General features: G+C 38.4%; 1 protein-coding gene across 2 annotated transcripts; it reads left to right on the forward strand.

Moving 5' to 3' along the window:
* The first annotated feature begins 1,659 nt into the window (after nucleotides 1–1,659).
* Nucleotides 1,660–25,608, forward strand: ADAMTSL5 (ADAMTS like 5). Of its 2 annotated transcripts, none has more exons than XM_075205493.1 (12): nucleotides 1,660–1,948; nucleotides 2,111–2,177; nucleotides 9,246–9,382; nucleotides 11,739–11,799; nucleotides 12,228–12,339; nucleotides 12,505–12,632; nucleotides 16,481–16,604; nucleotides 17,255–17,338; nucleotides 17,687–17,850; nucleotides 20,502–20,715; nucleotides 21,091–21,162; nucleotides 23,156–25,608. In XM_075205493.1, the coding sequence occupies exons 1-12, from the start codon at nucleotides 1,932–1,934 to the stop codon at nucleotides 23,461–23,463; spliced, it is 1,488 nt and encodes a 495-aa protein (XP_075061594.1). In that variant the 5' UTR covers nucleotides 1,660–1,931; the 3' UTR covers nucleotides 23,464–25,608. The 2 variants fall into 2 exon arrangements, with proteins under 2 accessions (XP_075061594.1, XP_075061602.1); XM_075205501.1 differs by having other exon boundaries at nucleotides 21,094–21,162; nucleotides 23,156–25,607.

A 25,608-nucleotide genomic window follows, 5' to 3' on the forward strand; every position in this document is an offset into this window, starting at 1 on the left:
GATTCAAGTCTGGCCTCTGGCTGGGCCACTCAAGGACATTCACAGAGTTGTCCTGAAGCCACTCCTTTGATATCTTGGACATGTGCTTATGATCGTTGTCCTGCTGAAAGATGAACCGTCGCCCCAGTCTGAGGTCAAGAACAGTCTGGAGCAGGTTTTCATCCAGGATTTCTCTGTACATTGCTGCAGTCATCTTTCCCTCTATCCTGACTAGTCTCCCAGTTCCTGTCACTGAAACACATCCCCACAGCATGATGCTGCCACCACCATGCTTCACTGTAGGGGTGGTATTGGCCTGGTGATGAGCGGTGCCTGGTTTCCTCCAAACATGACGCCTGGCATTCACGCAAAAGAGTTCAATCTTTGTCTAATCAGACCAGAGAATTTTGTTTCTCATGGTCTGAGAGTCCTTCAGGTGCATTTTGGCAAACTTAAGACAGCCTGCCATGTGCTTTTTACTAAGGAGTGGCTTCTGTCTGGCCACTCTACCATACAGGCCTGATTGATGAATTGCTGCAGAGATGATTGTCCTTCTGGAAGGTTCTCCTCTCTCCACAGAAGAATGCTGTAGCTCTGACAGAGTGACCATCGAGTTCTTGGTTACCTCCCTGACTAGGACCCTTCTCCCCCGATCGCTCAGTTTAGACGGCCGGCCAGCTCTACGAAGAGTCCTGGTGGTTCCGAACTTCTTCTATTTACGGATGATGGAGGCTACTGTGCTCATTGGGACATTCAAAGAAGCAGATATTTTTCTGTACCCTTCCCCAGATTTGTGCCTCGAGACAATCCTGTCTCGGAGGTCTACAGACAATTCCTTTGATTTCATGCTTGGTTTGTGCTCTGACATGCACTGTCAAGTGTGGGTCCTTATATAGACAGGTGTGGGCCTTTGCAAATCATGTCCAATCAACTAAATTTACCACAGGTGGATTACAATTAAGCTGTAGGAACATCTCAAGGATGATCAGTGGAAGCAGGATGCACCTGAGCTCAATTTTGAGCTTCATGGCAAAGGCTGTGAATACTTATGTACATGTGATTTCTTAGTTTTTTATTTTTAATAAATTTGCAAGAATCTCAAAAAAACTTTTTTCACATTGTCATTATGGGGTATTGTGTGTAGAATTTTGAGGGCAAAAAGGAATTTATTCAATTTTGGAATAAGGCTGTAACATAACAAAATGTGGAAAAAGTGAAGTGCTTTGAATACTTTCCAGATGCACTGTATATCCACATCTATATGTAATTAATTATTCAAATGCAAACATACTTGTAATGTTAGCTGAATAGATCTATAGAATAATTTATATCTACATTTAGTTATATATATCTACATACCTATCCATGTCTATGAACCCAAACACATAGAAATAAGCTATCTCTATACATATGAGTATGTAATCAATAAGTATGCGACGTTATATTTCTGTTAACTTGCATTCCCAAATTTGTTGATTTATAGCATGCTAAATTCTGAAAATATAAAGCTAACTGTTCCAAAATGTGGCACAAATGTATTATTTCATTCAAAATATCTGGTAGTTAGCAGTGATGGGAGAAACAAAGTATTGTGTGATTACATCACATAAACATCATTTTTTTTCTTATAAAAAAAAATGGGGGAGGAGATTTCTAAGTAATTTAAAATATAAGGGGTGTTTCCTTAAAGAAGGAAGGAATGGTCTGAATCCAAGTTGTGAGATCAGTTTTAGATTTTATAGAAGTGATGTTCTGATCAGTTTTGAGTTTATAAATCTTCCTCATTTTCAAAATCAGAGTTAGTGCTCATTCATATGCCTGGATTCCATCACGGGACAACAGGGGGGAATCTTTGTGAGAAGCAATCATTTGACGCTAAACCCTGTAACCCTGACAATGTTGATTAAATGAACATGAAGTTTTGACATCTGCTCTCGTCTGGAGTGTTCAGAATGTGCCTGGAGTATTGGTGAGTTTGCATGTATGTAACTACAAAGCTCCGTTTAATGTAACTTGTTTTACACAGTAGTTGCTTTGCATTTACAGATAAAATCTAGATAATATATTTCAGAGCAATTAGTGGAGCATTTATGTTACTTCTCTTTTGTAACACAGCTATGTTTCCTAACAGGCTCAGTGTTCCAGGTATAACATTGGTATTGGTCTCATTCACTATCCATGCTCCCAGCCAAGCTCAGGTGAGATATAACATAAAATAATTACCTTTTAGGCTTCCCTGAAAGCTGAAAAGCAGATTTACTCCAAGGGAAAAACCTAATGGGAAAAACATGTTTTGTTAACTAGCTGTAGTTATTGTTTTCTGCAGTGATTCCCTTCAATAACCTTTCACACAGAAAACCTGGTGCATAAAGATAAAATATGCTTCCTCAAATGGAACAAAGGTTATTCCAAATATTGTCTGATAAGTTCCTGGCTCAAAAACGAGCTCCCGATTACTGTAATCGTAAATTCTCTATGAAAAATATACAATTACCACGACCGAATGCTAGTAGCTTTCTTACAGCACATTTTGTTTTCTTTCTCCATCTGCATTCATAGTGCTAACAGCACACTCAGCTTTTGTAAAATTGGCCAAGTACTTTCATCCTTGATCTTATCCCAGGAGAGATAAATTCTCTGGATTGTCCTTCCACTGCGTTCTGTCACCAGCTGCTAAGAGGGGAGCTATCAGGGAGGCTGTCACCACTCAAAAACTCCTGCAACTGCTCTCGCCTCCGCAGCAATACATGGGGAAACATGTACTCACAGGCATCTGAGTTATGAAAACAATGTGCATTCTACAAACATCCCAGTTTTTCAATTAAGTTTCATTGACCTCCAATTATGCAGGCTAGGAACATTGTGGCTTTACATAGTCAAGTAGACAAAGCCCATAGACTATGACAGTTCAACAGTTATATAGCTTTTTACTGTTTTATTAGTTGGCAAATGTCTCTATAAATACATTTTTCAGTACTAAGCATATGCATATAAACTATATGTGCTTGATCGCATGTGGTTAATATGTGCTGGACACATTTACAAGTGTTTTCAAATCCATCCTGAAAGAAAATGGCATGGAGCTTTTGTCATTTATTTTAATGGTCCATTTCATCTCTGAAGGCAGAAACTTCATTGAAATGAATGTGAAGAGCTCCGTAAATAGAAATAAAGAGCCTGGCTTTGTTCCCATTAAAGCAAATTGACAGTGTGCATTGGGTCCCCCTGCTAGAGTGAACATAGCGTATGGTCCCCCTGTCAATCTATGCTGGGGTTATCGCAGGGCTTAAGCCTTAATGGGTTGTTGCTCAAACAGCATGCCCGACCCCTCAAAATTACAAGCCTAGCGTATATATATATATATAACACTAAATAGCTATAAGAGCATAACAAAAAGAGCAACAAATAACAGATATATCTGGCCCAACATCACACTGCTCCCCCTTCGTCACTCTGCTGCCCCCTTCATCACACTGATACCCCTTCATCACACTGTGCCCCTTCATCACACTGTGCCCCTTCATCACACTGTGCCCATTCAACACACTTTTTCCCTTTCATCACACTTTTTCCCTTTCATCACACTGTGCCCCTCATCACAGTGTGCCCCTCATCACACTGTCTCCCTGCATATTACACTGTCCTACTGCATCACACTGTACCCCTTCATTACACTGTTCCCCCTTCATTGCAATCTGCCCCTTCATCACACTCTGCCCCTTTATTAGACTGTGACATATGCTCCCCAGCCCAGCCCAGAAATAGCCGCTTATCCAGTCGCAAGTTGTTTTCCATGCTCACCATGATGTAATTGGTTGGCGATGAAGGACAGTCTGAGGAATCATTGCTTCGATCATGCATGAATGAAGGTTAATCTAATCTCTATTGAAATTAGGAAAAAACATGACGAGTGCCATGTAGTTCCATTAATGTCAATGGCCCAATCATTTCTATGACCCATTGATTTCAACGGAGTTTGTAGATATAGCACACAATGAATGGGCCATATGAATAAATATTCCACTGACATGAATGGAAAAAATACAGCAAAATGTTAATTAAACATCTTATGTTAACTCCTAATGGGTATGTACATAATGCACACAGATAGATAACAATGTGCTCTTTTCAAGTGCTATGATATGGTTTGAATGCCCTAAAATGGAACAAGCAGAATCCCAAAAAAATGCCACAACACAAACCCATGCAGACGCTAGTATGAATGTAAATGGGTATGGACACGAATAAATTGTATTTTATTTTAACATGTTAAAACTATATGTCAGGTGCAGCATTTAAACACCAGTGAGTAACCAGTTAATACTTTATGATGGGAGTTACAGTGCATTAAAATCTTCCTAGACAGCATGACAGTTTTACATACACCTACCCAGCCAAAAATGGCCTGCTGAAATTAGATCCACTTCTCATCTTCCCCAAAACTACTCCTATAATGATCCTGTCCTGCCCTGATCTGGTTGACTCTTTCTGACAGCACATTCACTTCAGCCCAAGACAAAGCAACGCCAGTCACCACATACTGTCTCCGGCATTCAAGACCTCAATAATGTCACATCAAACAGATCTGCTACCTGCAAAAGTGTTTCCACACTGATGAGCTCCACTGGTGAAAACCTCCTTCCAACGACAACTTCATTCACTAGAAGTTCATTCTTTAATCTTACAACACTGCTCTTTCGCTTGCCAAGCAAGCCTACTTTACTCTCTAATATTCAAATAGTCTTCTATCCTCCAAGAAACGGTCAACTTCAAATCGCTTCTCTATTTGCTTGCACCACCTCCTCCTTTTTCCATCACAGTCCATGACTAGGAACTGGGTGGGATTAGAATTAGTGTGATAGTCTAGACAGGGAACAGGTCAGAGAAATGGGCTCAGGGTGATAGGAGAGCTTAGAAGAAGCAATAAGGATGTGCGATGGGCCTAATTTAAAGGAAAATGTCCAACATGAGGTCATAAAAATATGCTTTGTGTACTGCACATCCACAATAGAATTGTGTAGCCGTATTCATAGTTTTAAAAAACTTACACTTGTGGTCCATTACTCCTGTAGAGGCGGTTCAGGGGCATGCAAGTGCAAGTTCAGTACAGAAGGGACATGAACACATAAGAGTAGCATGCCCCGTGCAGTTACTGCCTAGTTAGACTTTGCTGCAACTCCAGATTGTGGGTCCTGAAGGCCTGCTGTAAAAATATGTGCTGCTGCTGGTTACTGTGTTATAATAAATAATTTAACAAAACCATGTGTGTTCCCTTCTCCCAAAAAAAAGTAATCAGCACCAGTACTAGCGCTAAAGCAGGGACAATGAGTGTGGAGTCACCCTGAAAAAGTCATAATGAAGCTTCCTACATACCAGCCAATTAGACTCAAGTCACTCTGTTTGACCAATTACGTATTGGCCCTTCATTCACTCTAGTTGCAAGTACTATTGCTTTTAAATCCATGTGGACTACTTTAGGAACAAAGAAATAAGATTAGGGGTAGAATAAAAAGGTTAACAAGGATTTGGGGAGTTTCTATTTTCATTGATCTACTTTTAAAGTTGGCATGTGTGTGTTTTTTCTTCTTCTATGTACTATTGTGGAGCTACATGTTTAAGCGAGCTCTGATTGTAAGGGCATAATGGTTCTGGTAGTTCCACAAACTCCAGCATGCTCTGGTTGCCACTGGTAGCCATGGGCAAGCTGATAGTTCCACACCTGCCAGCATGCCCAAGCAATAAATGACTGCCAGTCCTTGCTGGGACTTCCACAGTAGTACTTCATTTCTTTTCACTCTCAACTATTACCCTATCAGTCACCACCTCAGTTGTGCCAGGGTGAGCCCTAGTGCATTATTTAGCACTGGACTAGTTATCCCGCGTAGGAGTGTTGTTTTTTGCTGGCTTGATTTACCTAGGGATTTCAGCCTTGAGCTGACTGGGCTGGGGCTGGTTTATGAGGGTACCCCTCATACAAGGGATCAGCTCTGTATTTTGAGTTGCATATATCTTAAGATACACATGGAGGGACACAATTTTGTGGTTTGAGGCACCACCGGGAAACTTATTTATTTAATCAAGTTAATCTTTAATTGTGATAGTGTGAATATACAGGGCAAAGCAGCAGGTCCACTGGCAAACTAATAATACCACAACTCATCTGGGCCTGCCTCAGAGGTTAATAATGTGAAGCACTGCAGTGATTGGGGTATATATACATTTGTGCTTAAAGGAACAGTAAATGACAATCATTTGAAAAATAAATGCTAAAAAATACATGAATACATGTTTAATATTTTAAAAATATGAATATACTATGTTTAATTTTGGGAAACACTCTTAACGAAGAATATCGCAAAAAGAAATAATACATTATTACCAACATTGAATTTCTAAAATAGATGACTTGTAAATGCTGATTGATAATCACAAATATCAACCTTTAAAAGAACATTAAAAAATGGAATATTCCTTCATAATGACACAGTATCTAACCATCAACATAGATCTTGATCCAGAAATCCTGCTGTTTCCATGACATCAGCATCACAAAGGTTGCCTAATCTGCTATATCAAGCAACCAAATTTTGCAACCAAAAGTGTAAAAAAAAATCTTCAATTGTAGACACCTGGGGGTATATTTACTAAACTGTGTGTTTGAAAAAGTGGAGATGATGCCTATAGCAACCAATCAGATTCTAGTTACTATTTATCTAGTACATTCTACAAAATGACAGCTAGAATCTGATTGGTTGCTATAGGCAACATCCCACTTTTTCAAACCCGCAGTTTAGTAAATATACCCCCTGAAGATCTGGAACAAACTGAACAAGCTCCTGCAATATATTCATCTGTGACGCCATTGTCAATAAAGTAAAATGCATATTGATAGGAAACTTTTAAATTAATGACAAGACAATCATACTGTTTGCCCAGCAAATAATCGTTGAGACAGCTTCTTTTAGAGTTAAAATATGGACATTCAGTGCAAATTGTACAAAGGAAAATCACTGGGAAAGTACTGTGTCGTGCAGTACTTGCAGATGGATGAACAATGTGTGGGGAGGAGGAATCATAAACTTTATGATAACAAAACCTCATTCAGTGTTTTACAGAAACCCTGGAACAGCTGAGAACAGGCATACAACAGATTATATCAGTAGTAAAATATGTGACATCCTAGAGTAGATGGAGTTATACATATTATGGTAATACAATGTGTATTCCATGGATACAATTTCTGGAAATTTTTCATTACTATTTCATTGAAACATAAGCATTTTCTACACGAACAGCCAAACATGTATAAGAAGTAAGAGAGTTAAGGGACTTATGGGTACTGATGTGGGGGTATACTCTAGGTTACATCAGTATCAAACAGAAAATTAATAAAACAATATATCATTAGATTGTCAAAAGTCTCTTATTGAACATAAAAGTAAATAGTCACCCATTGCTATCTGGGCTAGATTCAATGTACTAGGAGAAAATGAAACAGGAGACACCCTATGATGAATTCAGATGAAAGACAGCCAACCACATACCAGATATGGAACTAATTGCTTATCAAATAGCCCAATGTACAAAGTTATTCCCTGAACTTTGTTACAACATATGTCTGCAGATAACGCCCGCTATTGTATTGGCACCAATGTAGTTCTGGAGGACTCACATAAAAGTGAGCATAATGATATCTCAGATGTATAAAAAACATAGGAAGTAACACATAATAGTTTAGTATTCTAAAATAGATTAACAAAAGTATTAAATCAGTGTAAAAATGCGTACATTAAGAGATCAACGGTTTGTCTGTTACACGATAATGTCATTTTTAACCCAAAATTACTTTAAATGGTTATGAAAATCATCCATTTAGGTGCCTTTGCCACCTAGATATGATCTTTTCCACTTTAACAATTTTCCTGGCTACTATGTCATTAGATTAGAATGCACTCAAAATTGTAACCTGCCATAGTGAAGGTACTAATCTACTAATTCCAAAGTATATCAGAAACTACCTATAAGTTAGGAATGGAAATAGGTGCATTTTAATGAAAAGTGCCTTTAAATGGAAAGTGAAGGACAGAACTCTAAGGGTAGATGCTAATATTGTATCAAATAAAGTCCTTTAATAAATATCATGCTTTGATAATGATGATGATAGACCAGCACTAATATAATATTTCCAGCAGCAAAGTGGCCCAGAAAATTATAATTAAATATTGGCAACAAATAATCAGCGAAATCGAGGCCATCTTGGGTAACTGTGTCCACCTATCTGTACAGAGAGTAGTCTTCTATTCATTTTTAACTATAAATCCCTAAAATGTGCTTAACTACAAAGTATAGAAAAGCAGCAACCTTAGCAAAACAGCGTGGATGCAATCATTAAGTTGTAAAAGACCAGATAGGCGTAAAGTTCTGAGCTACTTCCCAGACAAAATTGTTACAGGTAGTGGGGGAAATAATAGTGTCAAGGAGTGGAAGGAGTGGTCTGATCCTGATGTTTGACCCAAAAGCTGATCAACAACATGATTTTTCAATTTGGCCATACACATAGGATTATTGCCCCTTTTTTGAAACCCACACATGTTGCAATTTGAGGCCAGAGTCTGTGGCCAGTTTCAGTCTTGACATTACACCCTCCCTCCTGTCTCTATACCATTTCTTCTGCTCCAACCTAGCTATAATAGCTATGCCTGGAGCTCTTGGAGTTTATGGTATTATTTGTTTATTGTTCTGTACTGTTTATCCTGTATAGTCCACTGTTTGTAACATGTACGGTGCAGCGGAATCCTTGTGAAGCCTTACAAATAAATTGCAGCGGAATCCTTGTGAAGCCTTACAAATAAATGATAATAATAATTGACAAAACAAGAAAGAACCTGTATTGTCTGTTTTTATTTTGTACTCAATAAACAAGTCATGTGCACTGTCATTGCCTCATTTTGAAAGTGTTGCATGATGGAATATACAATAATTTATTCAGCCAACTACTCTAGTAAATTAGTATTTTGCTAATCTCTGCCACTGACACTGTATGCAAAGTACATCTGGGGTTTTAGAGCCAAAATGGCATACTATTTATACCCAGATCACTATATGGAGCTTAATTAAACTACTGCTCTCAGTTTAGTGAGGTCAGATATAACTAACATGATATGAGACCATACTTCTCAAAAAAGTGATGCCACTTTTGTCACAACTTTCCTACAAGTTTCTTACAAAAAGGGGTATTATGATTCTTGATTCTTTCATAAAAGTAGGTGACAGACAACAGGAGATTGCAAAGTGAAAGAGTTTTCCTCTCATCCTCTGGAGTTTGGACATCGTGGGGGCCTTGGACTGCCTGCTCCAGTACATGTCAGGAAGGAGTGACACTAAGAATCCGCAACTGTCTAAGGTGAGCAAACTAAGGAGATCTCACTATCATCAAAATTGTCACTCAAATGTCACTCATTCAGTTTTTTTTAATTTCACCACAGCTAACTCTGACTGAGTGCCAGCCAGTGACAACAAGGAGCAGTATACCCGGCAGTCTCTTACCTAATGGCTACTGCTCCTTCATGTCTGTGAAACGCTGGGAGTGTGGCACTGGGCTATGACATCACAGCCTAACACCACACTCCCAGTCTGAGGAGCAGAAGGAGGGTTGCTGGAGGTGCAGCAACAACTGAGTCCTAGCAAGCACTGGTAACAGTCCCTCAAATCAGGACTGCCCTATGTAAATCAGGACAGTTGGCAGCTATTTTAGGGTCAGACCACCTGTTCTTTTCATTCTTCAAAACTGGGTATATACAGAAGAGTAGTAATGTGGGTGGGGCTAGAACAACTTGTAACATATCAAGCATTTCATCTCAGCCAACTCTTGCATTCCCATGTGTTTTCAAGTTCAAAGTGTATGGGGTCTAGGCACAAATGTCACCAGTCTAAACACATGTAAATATTAACAACAGCACAGAGTAGTAATATAAAGAGTGGCACAGTTGGAGAAATACTGTCAGACACAACTTTTTATGACATAATGTTTATACATTAAACTTAATTTTTGTTGGAGTAAAAGCTCCTACATTGTGAAGCTACAGCTTTTATTTCTTTAATGCTACCCTCTTAGTCACAAAGATATGTACTTTTCACTGTACTGCAAATGTTATATAACTGTGTTATCACAAATCAGTTGACAATGCTGCCTATACTGTAGCTATCCTGAGCCCACTACCTGTGTGACTGGATCAAACAATACTACATTGCTGCTGTGCAAAGCTCTTCTAGAGAGACAGTAAAGCGGAAGGGTTAGGTACCTTATACCGATGAGGGAAACAGTGACATTGGATCCCCTGACATGATGAGAACGAAGGTGTAATTCCTGACAGAGTGGTAATAGTGACAGCTTCAAAAAGAGACGTGAAACAATTCCGAAAAATGAAGATATACTATGTTGATAACTTATACTAGAGTAGATCCATACAATACTGGTTAATTCTAAAGTGTCACACATATAATGTCAATCAAATAACCTTTAAGTTCTCCCAAAGTTATTGAAGAGCATGAAGATGCTAATTTAAGGAGGCGCTGGCTGTACAATATTATTTTTAAAGCCTAGAACATTGTACAGCCGGTGCCTCCTTTAATTAAGTAACAGGAGCTGGGATAAGATTGAGTGAAGGGAAATGAGGACATATGTCATATTTTCTCAAACACATACTTACAGAAGTCATGTCTGAAACTTAAATGAAGGAAAACTCATGACTTGTTGTGTGAAGGTAATATCATCTTTGTAGGACATGTTGGTAAGAAGTATGAAGAATCCCTGAGCAGAAATGTGTTTTGAAAAGAGGTTCATAAACTAATTTGCATTTACACAGTCTTTCTGGTTCTGACATCACAGTAGAAGGGAGGCTGTGCATGTTTAAAATGTAGTGTAAGTTGAAAATTTTTGGGAGTCATGCTCTCAAAGCAGGAAAAATCTGATCATTTGTGAGTGTACCATTTTTCTGTTGTTTACTTTTTTATTTTTACAAGAAACTATTGTATTATATTTTTGTATGACATTTTGTTATCTGTTTTTCATCTTCAGTGTTGTGGATTCCTTTTCCATATTAAATCACACTTAATAAGTTCATGTCTCTGTGTTCTTATGAAGTTAATGTCAGATTTTGCTTGGTATTAGAATGCTACATAGTTGAAACAGAGGAGACCATTTGGATTTTGATAATTCTGGGTCATGGGAGATCAATTAGTTTATGTTAACTCTGATTAAAATAACTTGTGATAGATTAGTAGATAACAGGACAATTGAAGACTTACTCAGTAAGAGTGTCAGCTCTTCAAAAACCTTGGTGGTGGCATAATTGGTAAGGCAAAAGGGAAACAGACAGAGAGAGTTTTAATCATTTTAAAACAGACTAGGTGGTTGTTTTTGATTAAAAATTTCACACACATGTCAGGCAGGTTCAGGTGAGCGCTAGATTGTGACACTCTTCTATAAATCAAAGCACAGAATATATATTTTTTCTTTTTAAATGTTTAGTATATGTGCCCAAAGGTTGTAGTTTTTTTAAAAAAATAAATATGATAAAGAATTTAAGCCATGTATTATTGTAATTGTTGTTATTGCTTTGTATATTGGAGTTATGCTAATGATAATAGACTAAAGTGATCATTGTTATTAGGAACCTGTTATTTTCTTTTTGTATTATTTTGAATTATATTGTAGTATAGAAATTTTATAGAGTTGATTTGACTTTCATCTTTCACAGGGAGAATGGGGAAGTAATATGTGCAGGAGAACAGAGGCAATATAAATCTTGTCAGTCCAGGGTAAGCAATTTCACCCTATGTGTCACATGTCCCCTCCTAAGCTCTTACGGGCAGCGTCCTCTTTACCGTGGTGTAGGTTTGGTGCCTTGTCTTGTAAGCTGTGTAAATAAGAAGCATGGTGTCATTGGGGGAAGGGGGCGGGTGAGGGGGGATAGGGTTTACCTGTACGTAGCAAACTACCCGGGTTTGAAAAATCATGCGGTTGTCTTTGATGTGTAAATGGTATGGTTGAGAATAAGGAAAAATATGTTGTGTGTACCAATTCTCCTAGAAACCTTGTAAACTCCATCAAAATTTGCTATGGAGCCTTAAGTTTTCTAGAGCAGCCCCCCCTGATATCCATAAAAACTTAAAATTATAGGCATAAGTTCGGTGCTCGTACTGTTGGCCTTTCCTTATTCTATGTAATTGTATTCATGATTTTACAGCTGTGCCCAGAAGATGCTGTGCCGTTTAGGAACCTGCAGTGTGCTCTTTACAACAGTAGGCCCATCCCAGGCTCATCTCAGCAGAGATACAATTGGGTACCATTTTATGGAGGTAATCAGAGAAAAGTATATTAAGTCATAGATAAAACCTATTATTGGGTTTACTGTCAAGTAATCTATACCAATTATCTGTACGTAGTTTCTGAATAATATCTGTCTATTACTAATGATATTATGAACCTGGATGCCTGTGGTAATAATATATATATATTTTCAGCCCCCTTCGCCTGTGATTTAAACTGCTTGGCAGTTGGACACAAATTTTATTACAATTTTGGACGAGTGTTGGATGGAACTAGTTGTGGACCAGACTCTCGGGGTACCTGCATCAATGGTCAATGCCTGGTAATTATCTCTAAATGGTTACACAGACAAGAGCAGAAAAACAAGCAACTACTCTCCAAACCAGATGCAGAAATCATCAAATGTTTATTTTCATTTTCAAAACTACTAAAGGGAAGTGACAATTAGTATTTGATTGTTTGGTATGGGTTACAGCCCCTTTAGTATAAGAGTGCAGCTTTTGTAAATTTTCATCAGTGTGTGTTCTTGCCTTGGAATAATGATCAATGTCTGTGAGATACTCTGTTGAAAATCTATTGGTTGATAAAAGTGAGCAAAACATTTTTTGTCCATTAGGGTAACTATTTCTTAGTAGTATATTACAGTTATTTATGCACGCAGAAAAATAATGGAGGTGCAGCACAGCAGTTCTTACTGTGTGATGTCATGCACCTACAGTCACAGCCAATAGTTTTGAGAATGACACAAATATTATTTTTCACAAAGTCTGCTGCCTCAGCTTTTATGATGGCAATTTGCATATACTCCAGAATGTTATGAAGAGTGATCATATGAATTGTAATTCATTTCAAAGTCCCTCTTTGCCATGACAATGAACTTTATCTGAAAACCAACATTTCCACTGCATTTCAGCCCTGCCACAAACGGACCAGCTGACATCAGGTCAGTGATTCTCTTGTTAGCACATGTGAGAGTGTTGAGAAGGACAAGGCTGGAGATCACTCTGTCATGCTGATTGAGTTAGAATAACAGACTGGAAGCTTTAAAAGGAGGGTTATGCTTGAAATCATTGTTCTTCCTCTGTTAACCATGGTTACCTGCAAGGAAACACATGCAGTCATCATTGCTTTGCACAAAAAGGGCTTCAAAGACAAGGATATTGCTGCTAGTAACATTCTGGAGTATATGCAAATTGCCATCATAAAAGCTGAGGCAGCACCTAAATCAACCATTTATTGGATCATCAAGAACTTCAAGGAGAGAGGTTCAATAGTTGTGAATAAGGCTTTAGGGCGCTCAAGAACTTCAAGGAGAGAGGTTCAATAGTTGTGAAGAAGGCTTCAGGGTGCCCAAGAACTTCCAGCAAGCATCAGGGCCATTTCCTAGAGTTGGTTCAGCTGCGGGATTGGGGCACCACCAGTGCACAGCTTGCTCAGGAATGGCAGAAGGCAGGTGTTAGTGCTTCTGCACGTAGAGTGAGGCAAATACTTTTGGAGGATGGCCTGGTGTCAAGAAGGCCAGCAAAGAAGCCACTTCTCTCCAGGAAAAACATCAGGGACAGACTTATTTCTGCAAAAGGTATAGGGATTAGACTGATGAGGGGTTGTTCCTCAGCCAAGGGAGTGTGCTCACTCACAATTTTGCCTAAGAACACAGCCATGAATAAATTATGGTACCAAAACATCCTCCAAGAGCAACCTCTGCCAACCATCCAAGTTTGGTGATGAACAATGCTTTTTCCAGCATGATGGAGCACCTTGCCATATGGAAAAAGTGATAACTAAGTGGCTCAGGAATAAAAACATCGAAATTTTGGGTCCAGGGCCAGGAAACTCCTCAGCTTACTCCCATTGAGAACTTGTGGTCAATCCTCAAGAGGCAGGTAGACAAACTCCAAGCATTGATTATACAAGAATGGCCGGCTATCAGTCAGTATGTGGCCCAGAAGTTAATTGACAGCATGCCAGGGTGAATTGCAGAGGTCTTCAAAAAGAAGAGTCAACACTGCAAATATTGACTCTTTGCATAAACTTGATGTAATTGTCAATAAAAGCCACTTATAAAATGCTTGTAATTTTACTTCAGTATACCATAGCAACATCTGACAAAAGGTCTAAAACACTGAAGCAGCAACCTTTGTGAAAACCAATACTTGTGTTATTCTCAAAACTTTTGCCCATTACTGTACTTACCGATACTTGACTCTGCCCCAAGCCAGTGATTTCCTTCTGCACAGCTGGCTTTCTGGGTCAAAGTCCTCAGATCCGTGAGGGCCATAGGAGATAACATTTTAAAATAATTGGGGGTAATCGCGTTACTCTCCCCCGTGCGAAAAATTCCATGTATGAATGTGTTTAGTGGCAGTGACAGCACAAATATTGGGGATGCTCAAGCACTCACAGAGCTGTCTACTATGGTGAAGGGGCAAATGTTTGATAGCTGGAGATGAATACATTAGAGTTAGTATAGATACTTGATAATTTTAACAAACCACTGTAAAAAATCAACAGCACTGCTTGCACTTGAACTGGTGTTTCAAATCTCCCACTTCTTTGAATACCTGTTTTACAGTGCAAACCAAACACCCCCAGCACATGTGCCCCCCCCCCCCACCCGCTCTGCTGCCCCCCGCCCCCCCGGCTGTTTAAGGGAATTGTGTGCAAGGTAGACAGCATTTGGAGGACAGCGAAATAAATCCTAGAAGCAACAGCCACTCCTTGGACTGGCCCCAGACTTGGGGGTAAATGTATTAAACTGCAGATTTTGCAAGTCGCAGGTATTCGTTGACTTTGCAGGGGAAATTTAAAATGCCAATGTCTTTAAAGACAAAACTTGCGATGACTTGCAAAATCTGCAGTGGAATACATTTACCCTTCGGACATATTTTCTCTGCAGAGAATGAATATATATATATATATATATATATATATATATATATATATATATATATAAATTTGGGCACTTTTATTGCTAAAATATAGATAGACACATGTCTGGCTCCAAAAGTGAGCTTCACTACTGGGCATGCACAGCTCTCCTTTGGCAATTTTAAATATGGTTCTATTGCCAATAATCCCCACTTCTTTGCCGGATGTCAGGAAAATTCATTTGTCAGGCTGCTGGGTGCTGCCTTCTGGTGAGTACCCATTGCAGGTACCCAGTCCTAGATACATTTCTGTGCATGTGCTTATGGACATTTGGATGGATTAGTATGGTGTTGATTGTGGCAGAAACAAATTTCTGCAAAGACTATTAGGCTCGTACAACAATACAAATTCTTATACCACTTGGTGGTAATCGGACCTTGGTCACTACTTTTAATTGAATGCCTTTTGCTTCCTCCAGGCACATGTTGTAGTGAAAGTGCATGTAAAACAATATTAAAATATAAGGACTAATGATCTAAGATTGTGAGCCCTGAAATAATGGCAACTCCAATATTCGCTTTCTCTCATGTTATTGAAAACATGATTGAAATTAAAAGAAGCAGTATTTTAAGAGAAAAACGCAAAAGTTCAAATTAATTAAGGGGGTGGTCCAATGCGATAGTAGTCAGGACTTTGACTTGATTTTTACTTTTGAAGATGTACATATTTCGGAATCAGAGCACACTTCTACATATGTGCATAGGGGGAAAAAAGGAAGATTTCAACTACATGAAAGCTAAATTCTTATCCGTTGTCGATAAATCACTAATTTATTTTACCCTGAACTATCTAAGCAGTAGAGCAGCATTCACTAATAAAAATATACCATTACCTAATATTTCCTATGCAGAATTACTTTTTACCCATGTTTTGCTTAATATTTATAGAAAACCGTTGACTGGTGTATATTTTTATTATTTGCATTCCACTTCCCTCCTCTCCCCTAACAGCAGTTTGGGAAGTCTGTGAATACCACTGACAAGCATACACGGGCCATCTTTTGCCCTAGTAATTAATTACCTTACTATTGAAAGCACAACTATTCCATCTGTTTCAGTTTCCTTAGTAAACTTAAATACCAGCTATGTTATATAAGAAGGAAGCACACAATGCAGCTAGGGGCATGTGTTTGATGTTTGGTTACTGGTAATAAGATTGCTATTAGCATGTTATTATGTTAAGCTAAACATCTTATTACCAAACTGATCTGGTGTCATTGCTACTTGTGTGCTTATTCCACAGACAGCAGGCTGCAATGGTGTCCTAAGCTCTCGAGTGACTACTGATTCATGTCATAACTGTGGTGACCAAAATGACTCCTGTGTTTTTATCAAGAGCGTTTTCCAGCTTCCTTACCCTTCTACAGGTTATGTTCAGTTTTATATTCATTTGTATGATACAACAATATATGTCTATAGCAGATCCTTATAATAAATACATTCCTGCAGATGGCATTAGGGCAAATAGAACATTTGTGCTGGGCATTCAGGGTCGTGGAACCCAAAAATCGGGCAGTGCTATAGATGGCAGTAAAGTAAGCATGTTATTTGTATTAGATAGTTCTTTACATTGGCAGTTTCTAGTTAAGACACTGCTTCTCCAATATATTCTTCCTTTGTACAAAACTCTGTGCATGGTCAGACACTGCCACACTCATACTCATACTCCCTTCTAATTACTTCACTGCCTGACACTGACACCTGGTAACAGATGTTGCTATGACAGACTGCTTTGCTACTTCACACACTACAGAAGCATATGTGTATACCACTTAGGATGAATAAGGAAGCTTTGGTACCCTGGCACTAGTCCCAACAGCCCTTATTATAATCCATAACTAATTGTAAATGATGTATGTGTTCTATTGAAATTACATAATAAAAAAAACAAAGATTTTATGTTGTTTTTTCAGGGTGGGCGCAGAGAGGGTCTGTTTTATTAGTAGTAGTTGTTGTAGTAGTAGTTGTTGTAGTTGTAGAAGTAATAGTTTATTTACATTATCGTTTTGTTGTTTAGGATTCTTTGGGTACAAAAATGTAACTCGAATTCCAGCTGGTGCAAGGCATGTTAAGGTGACTGATCGAAGTCGCAATATTTTAGGTAAATAAAAAGACATTGGTTATATAAATGCTGAAAAATAAGTATTAACCATACTTTATTGCAGTGGCCTTCTAATACATGTATCCCTCTCCACTCTGTCTAGTTCCCTATAACACCTATGCGCTCTCTTTATATCAATCATTTCCATATAGAACGACAGTGCAGATACTCCATCAAGTCTGCCCACTTGCATTGTCTTCCTTGTAGCAAATTCTGTGCAAGCTTTACCCCTCTTTAATTTAGTGTGTTAAATGGTCTCACTAGTTAGGCATCTTATTTTTTAAAAATATATTTTGGTAATACTGTACTACTCTGCATGTTCTGTCACTACCACATTGCTTTCCTCAGCCCTGATGAGCTCGAGTAGAGGCTATGTGATTAATGGGAACTGGGCGATTTCCTGGCCAGGAGTATACAAGGTGGCAGGGACAGAGGTACATTACACCCGCACCGCAGCCAGCCATGAGTTCCTGGAGGCATCCGGGCCTACAGATGAGGATTTGTACATTCTGGTGAGCAGCCAGATTTTATTTCTAAAACATTTATTTCTCATTAACAACTTTTACACACATTGTGGATTAAGAGGGCCACATTAGGGTTGGAGAGGGGTATGCACTGCCATTTACCTCCACAAAAATATTTGAATTCTGCCCAGGATATTGTCTGCGGTGATCGGGTCTTGTCCTATAATTTCAATGAGACAAAGCACTGCACAGCGCACTGTGTAAAAAAAACCCATCAAATAAGCAATAAAGAGCATTGTGTATACAAAATACCACTAAACCCAAATCCTCAATAAGCCCCATTCCTACAGAGCATGAATGTGGGGTCTATGTAGGACTAGTGCCTCTACGGGCGCTGGTTAATTTGCATGGTTGGAACCCCAGAAGTGGCAGCCAAAAGAGTAAAAAAACAAAAAAACAAACTAAAGATATACACAATTTTCAAATAAAATTTGATTAAATAAAAGCCTTGTTCAACCCTTTCTTCATCTGTAGTAGTACAAATGGAAACTAAAATTTCTTTTCTTTTTTTTTCTGATTCGCTGTTGTTCAATGAGAGAAAAATAACTAGAAGCATTCCCATTCAAAAAGACACACTTGAATCAAATGTCAGAAAATGATCAAAGCTAGGATTCCCTCCTTTTCACAAGCAGCCAGCATGTTAAAATGTTTTTGATTGGACGGCAGTGAAGAGGAGAGCTGGCTAATACTAGTAGTTATAGTCATTTTGTTGTCATTTGTTCATAGTGTACATGTGGATTGTTTTATATCTGGATTCTCCCCCCCCTTCACACACACACACCTTTTTTTGGACTACGACAGATCAAGAAAGAAGAGAGAATAAAAATGTTATTATTAATATTCATTATTATTTTACGGATGGTACTAAATGGGAATGAGGTTTGATGTTTTGATGTTTACATCTTTTCACAGTTTCATAGATATCTTTCCTCTCTAGACATTAAGGTGCACTTTTAGTTTGTGGAGGCTGCTCCCAAGAGCAGAGAGGAAGTGTGTACCTTGATGTGCATTGGACAGACAAACAAAGATGTGCTATGGTGGGCAGAGTAAATGACCTTTATTAAAAACTGCAAAAATTAGAGTACACAAGGAAAATGAAACTTATTGACATCATACACCTATTTTTTTTTAAAAAAACGCACCTATGCTTATGTGCACAGATTTGCGCAACAAGGCTGCATATGTCAGGATTACAAATATCTGCATCTTCTGATGTCAAAAGATTTTTTAAAACTGGACAGACCTGAATGCACCTTCCTGAACACTGGCCAGTCAGACTTGTGCTCCTTGTATGTAGCGATAGTGGTCAGGACTTTGAAGTGACTTTTTACCTTTTCCACCATATGTATCTGCGTCTGGACCAGCAATCCCACACATTGTGTACAGAAATTTTTATGGAGGCAGTTTCCAAAATGTGAAGGAATATTTGCACCTATGATAGACTCATGCATTGTTACATGTGCTGCTGGGTAATATTCTGTCCAATTCATATGAAACCCATTGTCTGGTTTATAAATGGGTCAAGTACAGATTTCTTGTGTACTGTCTTGGTTATATCATGCAGTCAGTGATAAGGGACACAGCGCTCACAGATCACACACATATGCAATTACCTATAGGTCAGATGGAGCTTTGCTAATCTGGTTTAAATGCACGACTCCTAACTTCCTCTCCCCTAACCATTCTGCTCTGTCATAGTAATAGTATGGAGTGGGTGTTCACAATCCTGCTCATCATCTTCACTTGGGGAGGTGCCAGACCATGCCAGTTTAATTGTACTCTATCTGCACCTTTCAAGGGAGATATTTTTTTATTATTAGTATTGTGACAGGATGGACCGCCTATGCCACCCTGTATGTTGTTGCTGGGAACCGGCTGGGCTTACTTTGCCATAGTTCCCTTTCGGTGTTCCAAATACGCCCTCTAACTGCAGTAGGAGGGGCTTACAAATTCTGCCACCATTGGACTCCTTACCGGTATCCAGTACCAGGTTTTTTTTGGGTAACTGACGCTGCTAGTGTACCCCGTTACTGGTGTACCTGGGCTGGTACCCCTGGCCATGTCCTATGGATCAGGGTTGCAGTGGATGGATCCCTCCTGGCCTATCACACTGGCCAGAGCTGCTGGGAAGTGAGCAGAGCGGTGGTACCGGGAAGCTGGGTCCAAATCTCAGAACAGCCGGGAACGAATTAGAGTTATGTCTAATCTGTAGTTCACAGGGATAGACAAGTTTCCAAGCAGGTCTTTGAAGCAAGTGATGTTTATTTGCCCATCCTGGTTGAAGGTATCAGTGGACAGGTCAGATGAAACAAGAAGAACAATTTTCAATACAAAACAGTGCTTTTTATACAGTTTTGGACACAGCCTCAAAGGGTAAGCCAGTCCCCTGAGGTCTGAGCTATGTTTAGAATCAGGATGCAATTTGTTTACCCAAACATGGATTTACATACAATGCAAAGCTAACAATATTTACACTTATCTGTGATATCCTATATATATATATTTCCTTTAAATACATTTATACCATAAGTTATTTATAAGTGATCCAGTCACAGGTATCTAATAAAGTTCCACCTCTTCCAGTGGAGAGATGATTCATAGAACCCCCTGATGTTTACCTAATTGTTATACTTTTGTAGGTCCTCTTTCAGGAACAAAACCCAGGCATTGAATATGAGTACTGGCTGCCAAAGCAAATGTACTACAACATCCAGAGAGATTCCCATGCAGAGCAGAATATGGACAGACCACAGCATCCCAAGGATATGGTGTTGGATGCCTGGGTACGTACACCAACATCCAGCAGTCCAAAAGCCATAGTGGGGGAACAAAGAATTAAAAATGACAGAACAGGTGCATATACTTTATATAATGATTAAAGTTTACCATTCTAATTAAGCAAGGTATTGCAATGAGTCCTGAAATAGTATTGTTAAGGAATCACAAATAAACATGTAAATAGTGCTGGACATAGGGAGATCAAATGAATGTTAGAAGACCTTTTTATAAAATTGTAATCTATGTTTAGTGAAATTAGTGGGATGTGATCAGAACATCCAGTGTCTTCTCTGTTGGAACAGAGTGGACCGAGACCCGTATTCATAAACAGACGAATCTTTGCATCCACTCCTTATTGAATACGGATGTCAGTATGCCTGATAAATGTGCATTTTAAAACAAAAATCTAAAATATTGTTGTTATGGATTAATAACATTGTTTTCTTGGAGGAGATTGCCAGAAGTGTGTGCAGTTCAAAGGCAGATCCCAAAGGAAGAAACATTATTGTCAGAGTGACTTTGGTAAGCACAAGACTTGGTCAAAACCTGCTGTTATAATCATGTCACATCTGGGAGCAAGATAATCAGAGACCATGATCTGTGGTTTATAAAACAATGTTGTTGGCTAAACAAAGCTAATGATAAGATCTTTACATTTCCGCCAAAGACTCAATTCATTTTGGAAGGTGCAAAGGTTTTTGGTTTTGCAAAATACCAAGTTTATTTAGCTTTGCAAACTGTGATCTATATATAGTTGATTTGGGAATTGCCAAAAAAGACTATTATCAACAGCCTGTATTAAAAGCAAAATATGGGGCAAACTTTGCTTTAACATCTCCACAAGCAAGCGTATACAGATAATTTGTTCATTCTGCGTTTTAAACAGAAGATTATCATACAACTATGAATAGCATTCAGGGATAATTGATCCCAATAGCTGAGCGATTCTCAGAGTGTTTTGCTCGCTTGTCAAACTAACACATTTGAACAGAGAGGCAGTGTGTTGAGAGACCTCACATAAATCTAGTGCTGAAGGCAAATTTATTACAGCATAAAGAATTCAATGCACTTTCAAACTTGTAATTAAACGAGCATACATTGGTTAACCCATTCAGTAATATTCTCACTGTTACAGGTTAGAGCAGGCCTGTTCAACCTGCGGCCCTCCAGATGTTGTGGAACTACAAGCCCCAGCATGCTTTGCCAGTAGACAACCTGTTGATAGCTGGAAGGGCATGCTGGGACTTGTAGTTTCAGAACATCTGGAGGGCCGCAGGTTGGACAGGCCTGGGTTAGAGGTTAAGAAAATGTGAAACCTATTAACTTTATAGCCTTAATTCTCTTTTATCTAATGGTTTAAAAGATGTTTTTTTTTTTAGAAAGTTAATACTGAGCTTTCATGTTTTTAAATATTATTTTTTTGCGTGATATAACAATATCATATATTTTACATGTATCATGTATTTTTGTATGTTTTTTATATCACATTTCTATATAACTTTTTATCAGGATGCAAGCGGTAATTCAACTTCCTCTGGGCACCTATTTAAATTTGCTATGTACTACCTGACAAGTACAGAGTACTCTACGGTTGTCTTTAGAAGGAAACTCACTATGAAACATGTAACAGGGAGGATACTACTGAAAGGGATAACCTTATATATTCTCTTTTTATTACATGTTTGTAAGAGCATTCAATTAATTATACTACATTCAATTTGCCTTCAGTACTTGATCTATGTGAGGTCTCTCTTTGAGTGTCCTGCCTCTCTATTCAAACTACTAATCCTTACTGTGGCAGTGACTGGGGACTGGTTCCGCGCTGGAGGGTGCAGCTGACATCTGTCCACAGCTCCTGAAAGCAGTGCTCTCGCCTCCCTTTGAACCTAAATCTACTTTCATATTCATTAATGTTTTCTGCAAGACATAGGTACGATTATGTTGCAGGTCAGATATGTGGAGTACTTATATAAGAGGCACTAAATCCATGTTTTAGGATTTGGCCAAATACCAAATCCTTTTACAATTCTGACAAATACTGAACCGAATCTGAACCCTATTTTGCATATTGAAATATGTAAATCAGGCTTCAGATTCACTTAACTGTATCCAAAGAACTTTTCCAAATTGGTTCGTGTGGAATCCTGCAACAAATCCTGTATTCTGCACATCAGTTATACATGCTACAAGCCTGTGTTTGAATTCATTTGCATTCATACTGCATGCATGTACACATCTGAACTAAAATCCAGTGCAATGTGTATATTAGATAGTTGCCCATAGTGTTCACTATCAAGGCCAGAGCCAGGATGTAACAATACCCATATTATAAGAATTGCATCTATATATCCATTTAATGCACACTTAAAAAGACTACATCCATTTTATTTGAATCTTTAATTAACCTATTGCTCTAACGCAGAAAACATTATACCAGGGAACTAATTATGAGAAGTTGAATGATCACTGAATACGTGTAAAGTAATACATTGTCTGCTTAACCCTCTCTGTGCAGTGATCCGTGGCAAGATTTTGGGGCGGAGGATAATGGGACAGGAGATACGCTATGACTTACATGTGAAGCATGTATATAAAAACAAGTTCCCCCTTGTGCACCGTGAATATATTTGGGTGGCTAATAAATGCAACTGTCCCGAACTTCAAGATCGTCAAGAATATATCATGATGCCTTCAAGACATGTGAACTATGAACGCACTCTAAATAGGATCTTGCTCTCCATAAACAGTTACGTCAGGCCTTGGTCACAGCACGAGGACCAGCAGATGCAACGCCTCAGTAAATTGTGTAGAACATCCTCCTGAGGCCACTGTACAACAGCCTCTCTGTTATACATATGCAGGTGGAGAAATCAATGGGCCCTAAGCCATCAAAAATGAGCACAGTCAGTGCTGGGGACAGAATGGAATCCAAGTCAATCTATAACTGAGAGCACCTGTAGCCAGTAACAGCACATGGGAAATACTAGGATTGGAATGTTGGAGAAATATTTCCTAGGGACATAAAAAAAAAGGTCACAAGCCTGCAGCGAACATTACATTTCCACATTTATTAAGGCTATTGTCTTGCAAATGCACCAGTTTATAGAGGAAGCAGATCGATCTGCTCATCAAGATGGTGGCGTATGTGGGGGGTGCCAAAGTTTGCTGACTCTGATGGGAGAATCTCTGCATATCCGCACTGTCCTAAAAAAAACCCTAAAATAGGCATTATATACAGTATTTGTAAATTAGAATTATATTTGTATGTCATACAAAATGCGGGCAGGTATAAGAAAGTGTACACACTTAATTTATACAAATCACAATTTATTAGTTATCTGAATAATCAACTTCAATAATAATAAATAATACATATTATACTGCCCATAAAGTTAACCAATTATAATTACTGCTAATCTTTGATCAGCTTGCAAGAAAATAAAGACATGATAATGTCAGCATGTGATAAGGCCACTCTCTGTCTTCCCATGATCCTTTCCTCTACAACTCTTCTCTTTTATACACAAGCATTGAAGTGACCTATCCCCACAAAAAAGAACATACCCATTATGGTATATGTTTTAAAAAATATATTCGCATAAATATAATATGATTTGATCATTTTACAATATATTAACCTAAAAAATATTTAACAGTAGTGTCCTTTATATTGGAAAGGCCAATTACCATTGTAACTACGCTATAAAAATAATCAAATCAGTCTTAATGAACCCTTACGTGCATGATTTATTTAAGGGTCAAGGAATGTGTCATGAGAGAAAATGTAGATGTTGCAATTCAAGTAGTATAGGTACCACTTTGAAATAAAATCTGGTTCCACAATCCTGCACAAGCATGCGTAGAATATTGTTGTTTCCAAAATGCGTAATGTGGGTATATATGTACCGTGATGTATAGTATAGGCAGACAAGGGGGCAACCTTTGCGCATTATTAAATGTGCTGCAAAGCCTAAATTCTTCTAGTTCCTAAATGAACCACATACAGAGAAAGCTGGATCTTTGCAGAAGGCAGCTAGTTTGTAGATGAATGGAGACAACTTATCTGAATCTACCAATATACCAGATTTTATCAGGGGTGCAAGACTCAGCTCAGCAGCCTATTAGGAACATTTTAAAGAAACAAAATGTAGGTAGCCCTGTGACCCAGCCCAAGGTAGTCCATTACGAGAACAGCCCATGGGGGCAGTTGCCCCCCAGCCCAGCTTGCCGTTGCAATACACCCAGATTTAAAGACAAAATCTCAGATTGACAGACAGTGTCCTATGAAAAGAGCATCAGCTGGAAACATGGATACTATAGTATGTATGTACACAGGGGGGAAGTGATCCCCAATGATCACTTGATGTTGTGTTAGCATTTCTGTTACACAAGCTACCAGTACACTGAGACTTATAAAAGTTACAGCTGAGGGCTGTAAGAAGCCTGCAATAATCAGCAGAAGAAAGAAGATGCCACATAATATACTATGTAATGTATCATCAATTTGATTGAAAAAGGCGAGATATAAGCAGTGCACAACTTTTGTGGCAACATTAGAAGATGTTTGTATCTGTCTTAGTATTTTTTTTTTTTTAAAGGATTCAAGAGATGATCATTTATTTATAAGTACATACATCCCACCTAATGAGCATCACTGATCTAAAGAGATTGGTGATATAATCTGAGTGTGTCCATTTAACCTGTACATTAAAACACCATTGGACATGTTAAAATATGATAATTCTAAAGTCCTGGTAAAATATATGTATGACTTTTGTACAACTGACCATTTTTGTTGTATTGTGAAAGCAAAAAATAAATGAAGGCTCTAAAGTGCTTAAATTATTAAATGTCCAGACCTACATTTTTACATTTATATTCACATATTCTTCCAAATAAACATTTATTTACAGACATTGGGCCTGAGACATTAAGGGGAGCAAGGTCAAACATGAGAAAACCATGTTA

The sequence above is a fragment of the Mixophyes fleayi genome, chromosome 1, assembly GCF_038048845.1.
Source record: "Mixophyes fleayi isolate aMixFle1 chromosome 1, aMixFle1.hap1, whole genome shotgun sequence".
NCBI lineage: Eukaryota > Metazoa > Chordata > Amphibia > Anura > Limnodynastidae > Mixophyes > Mixophyes fleayi.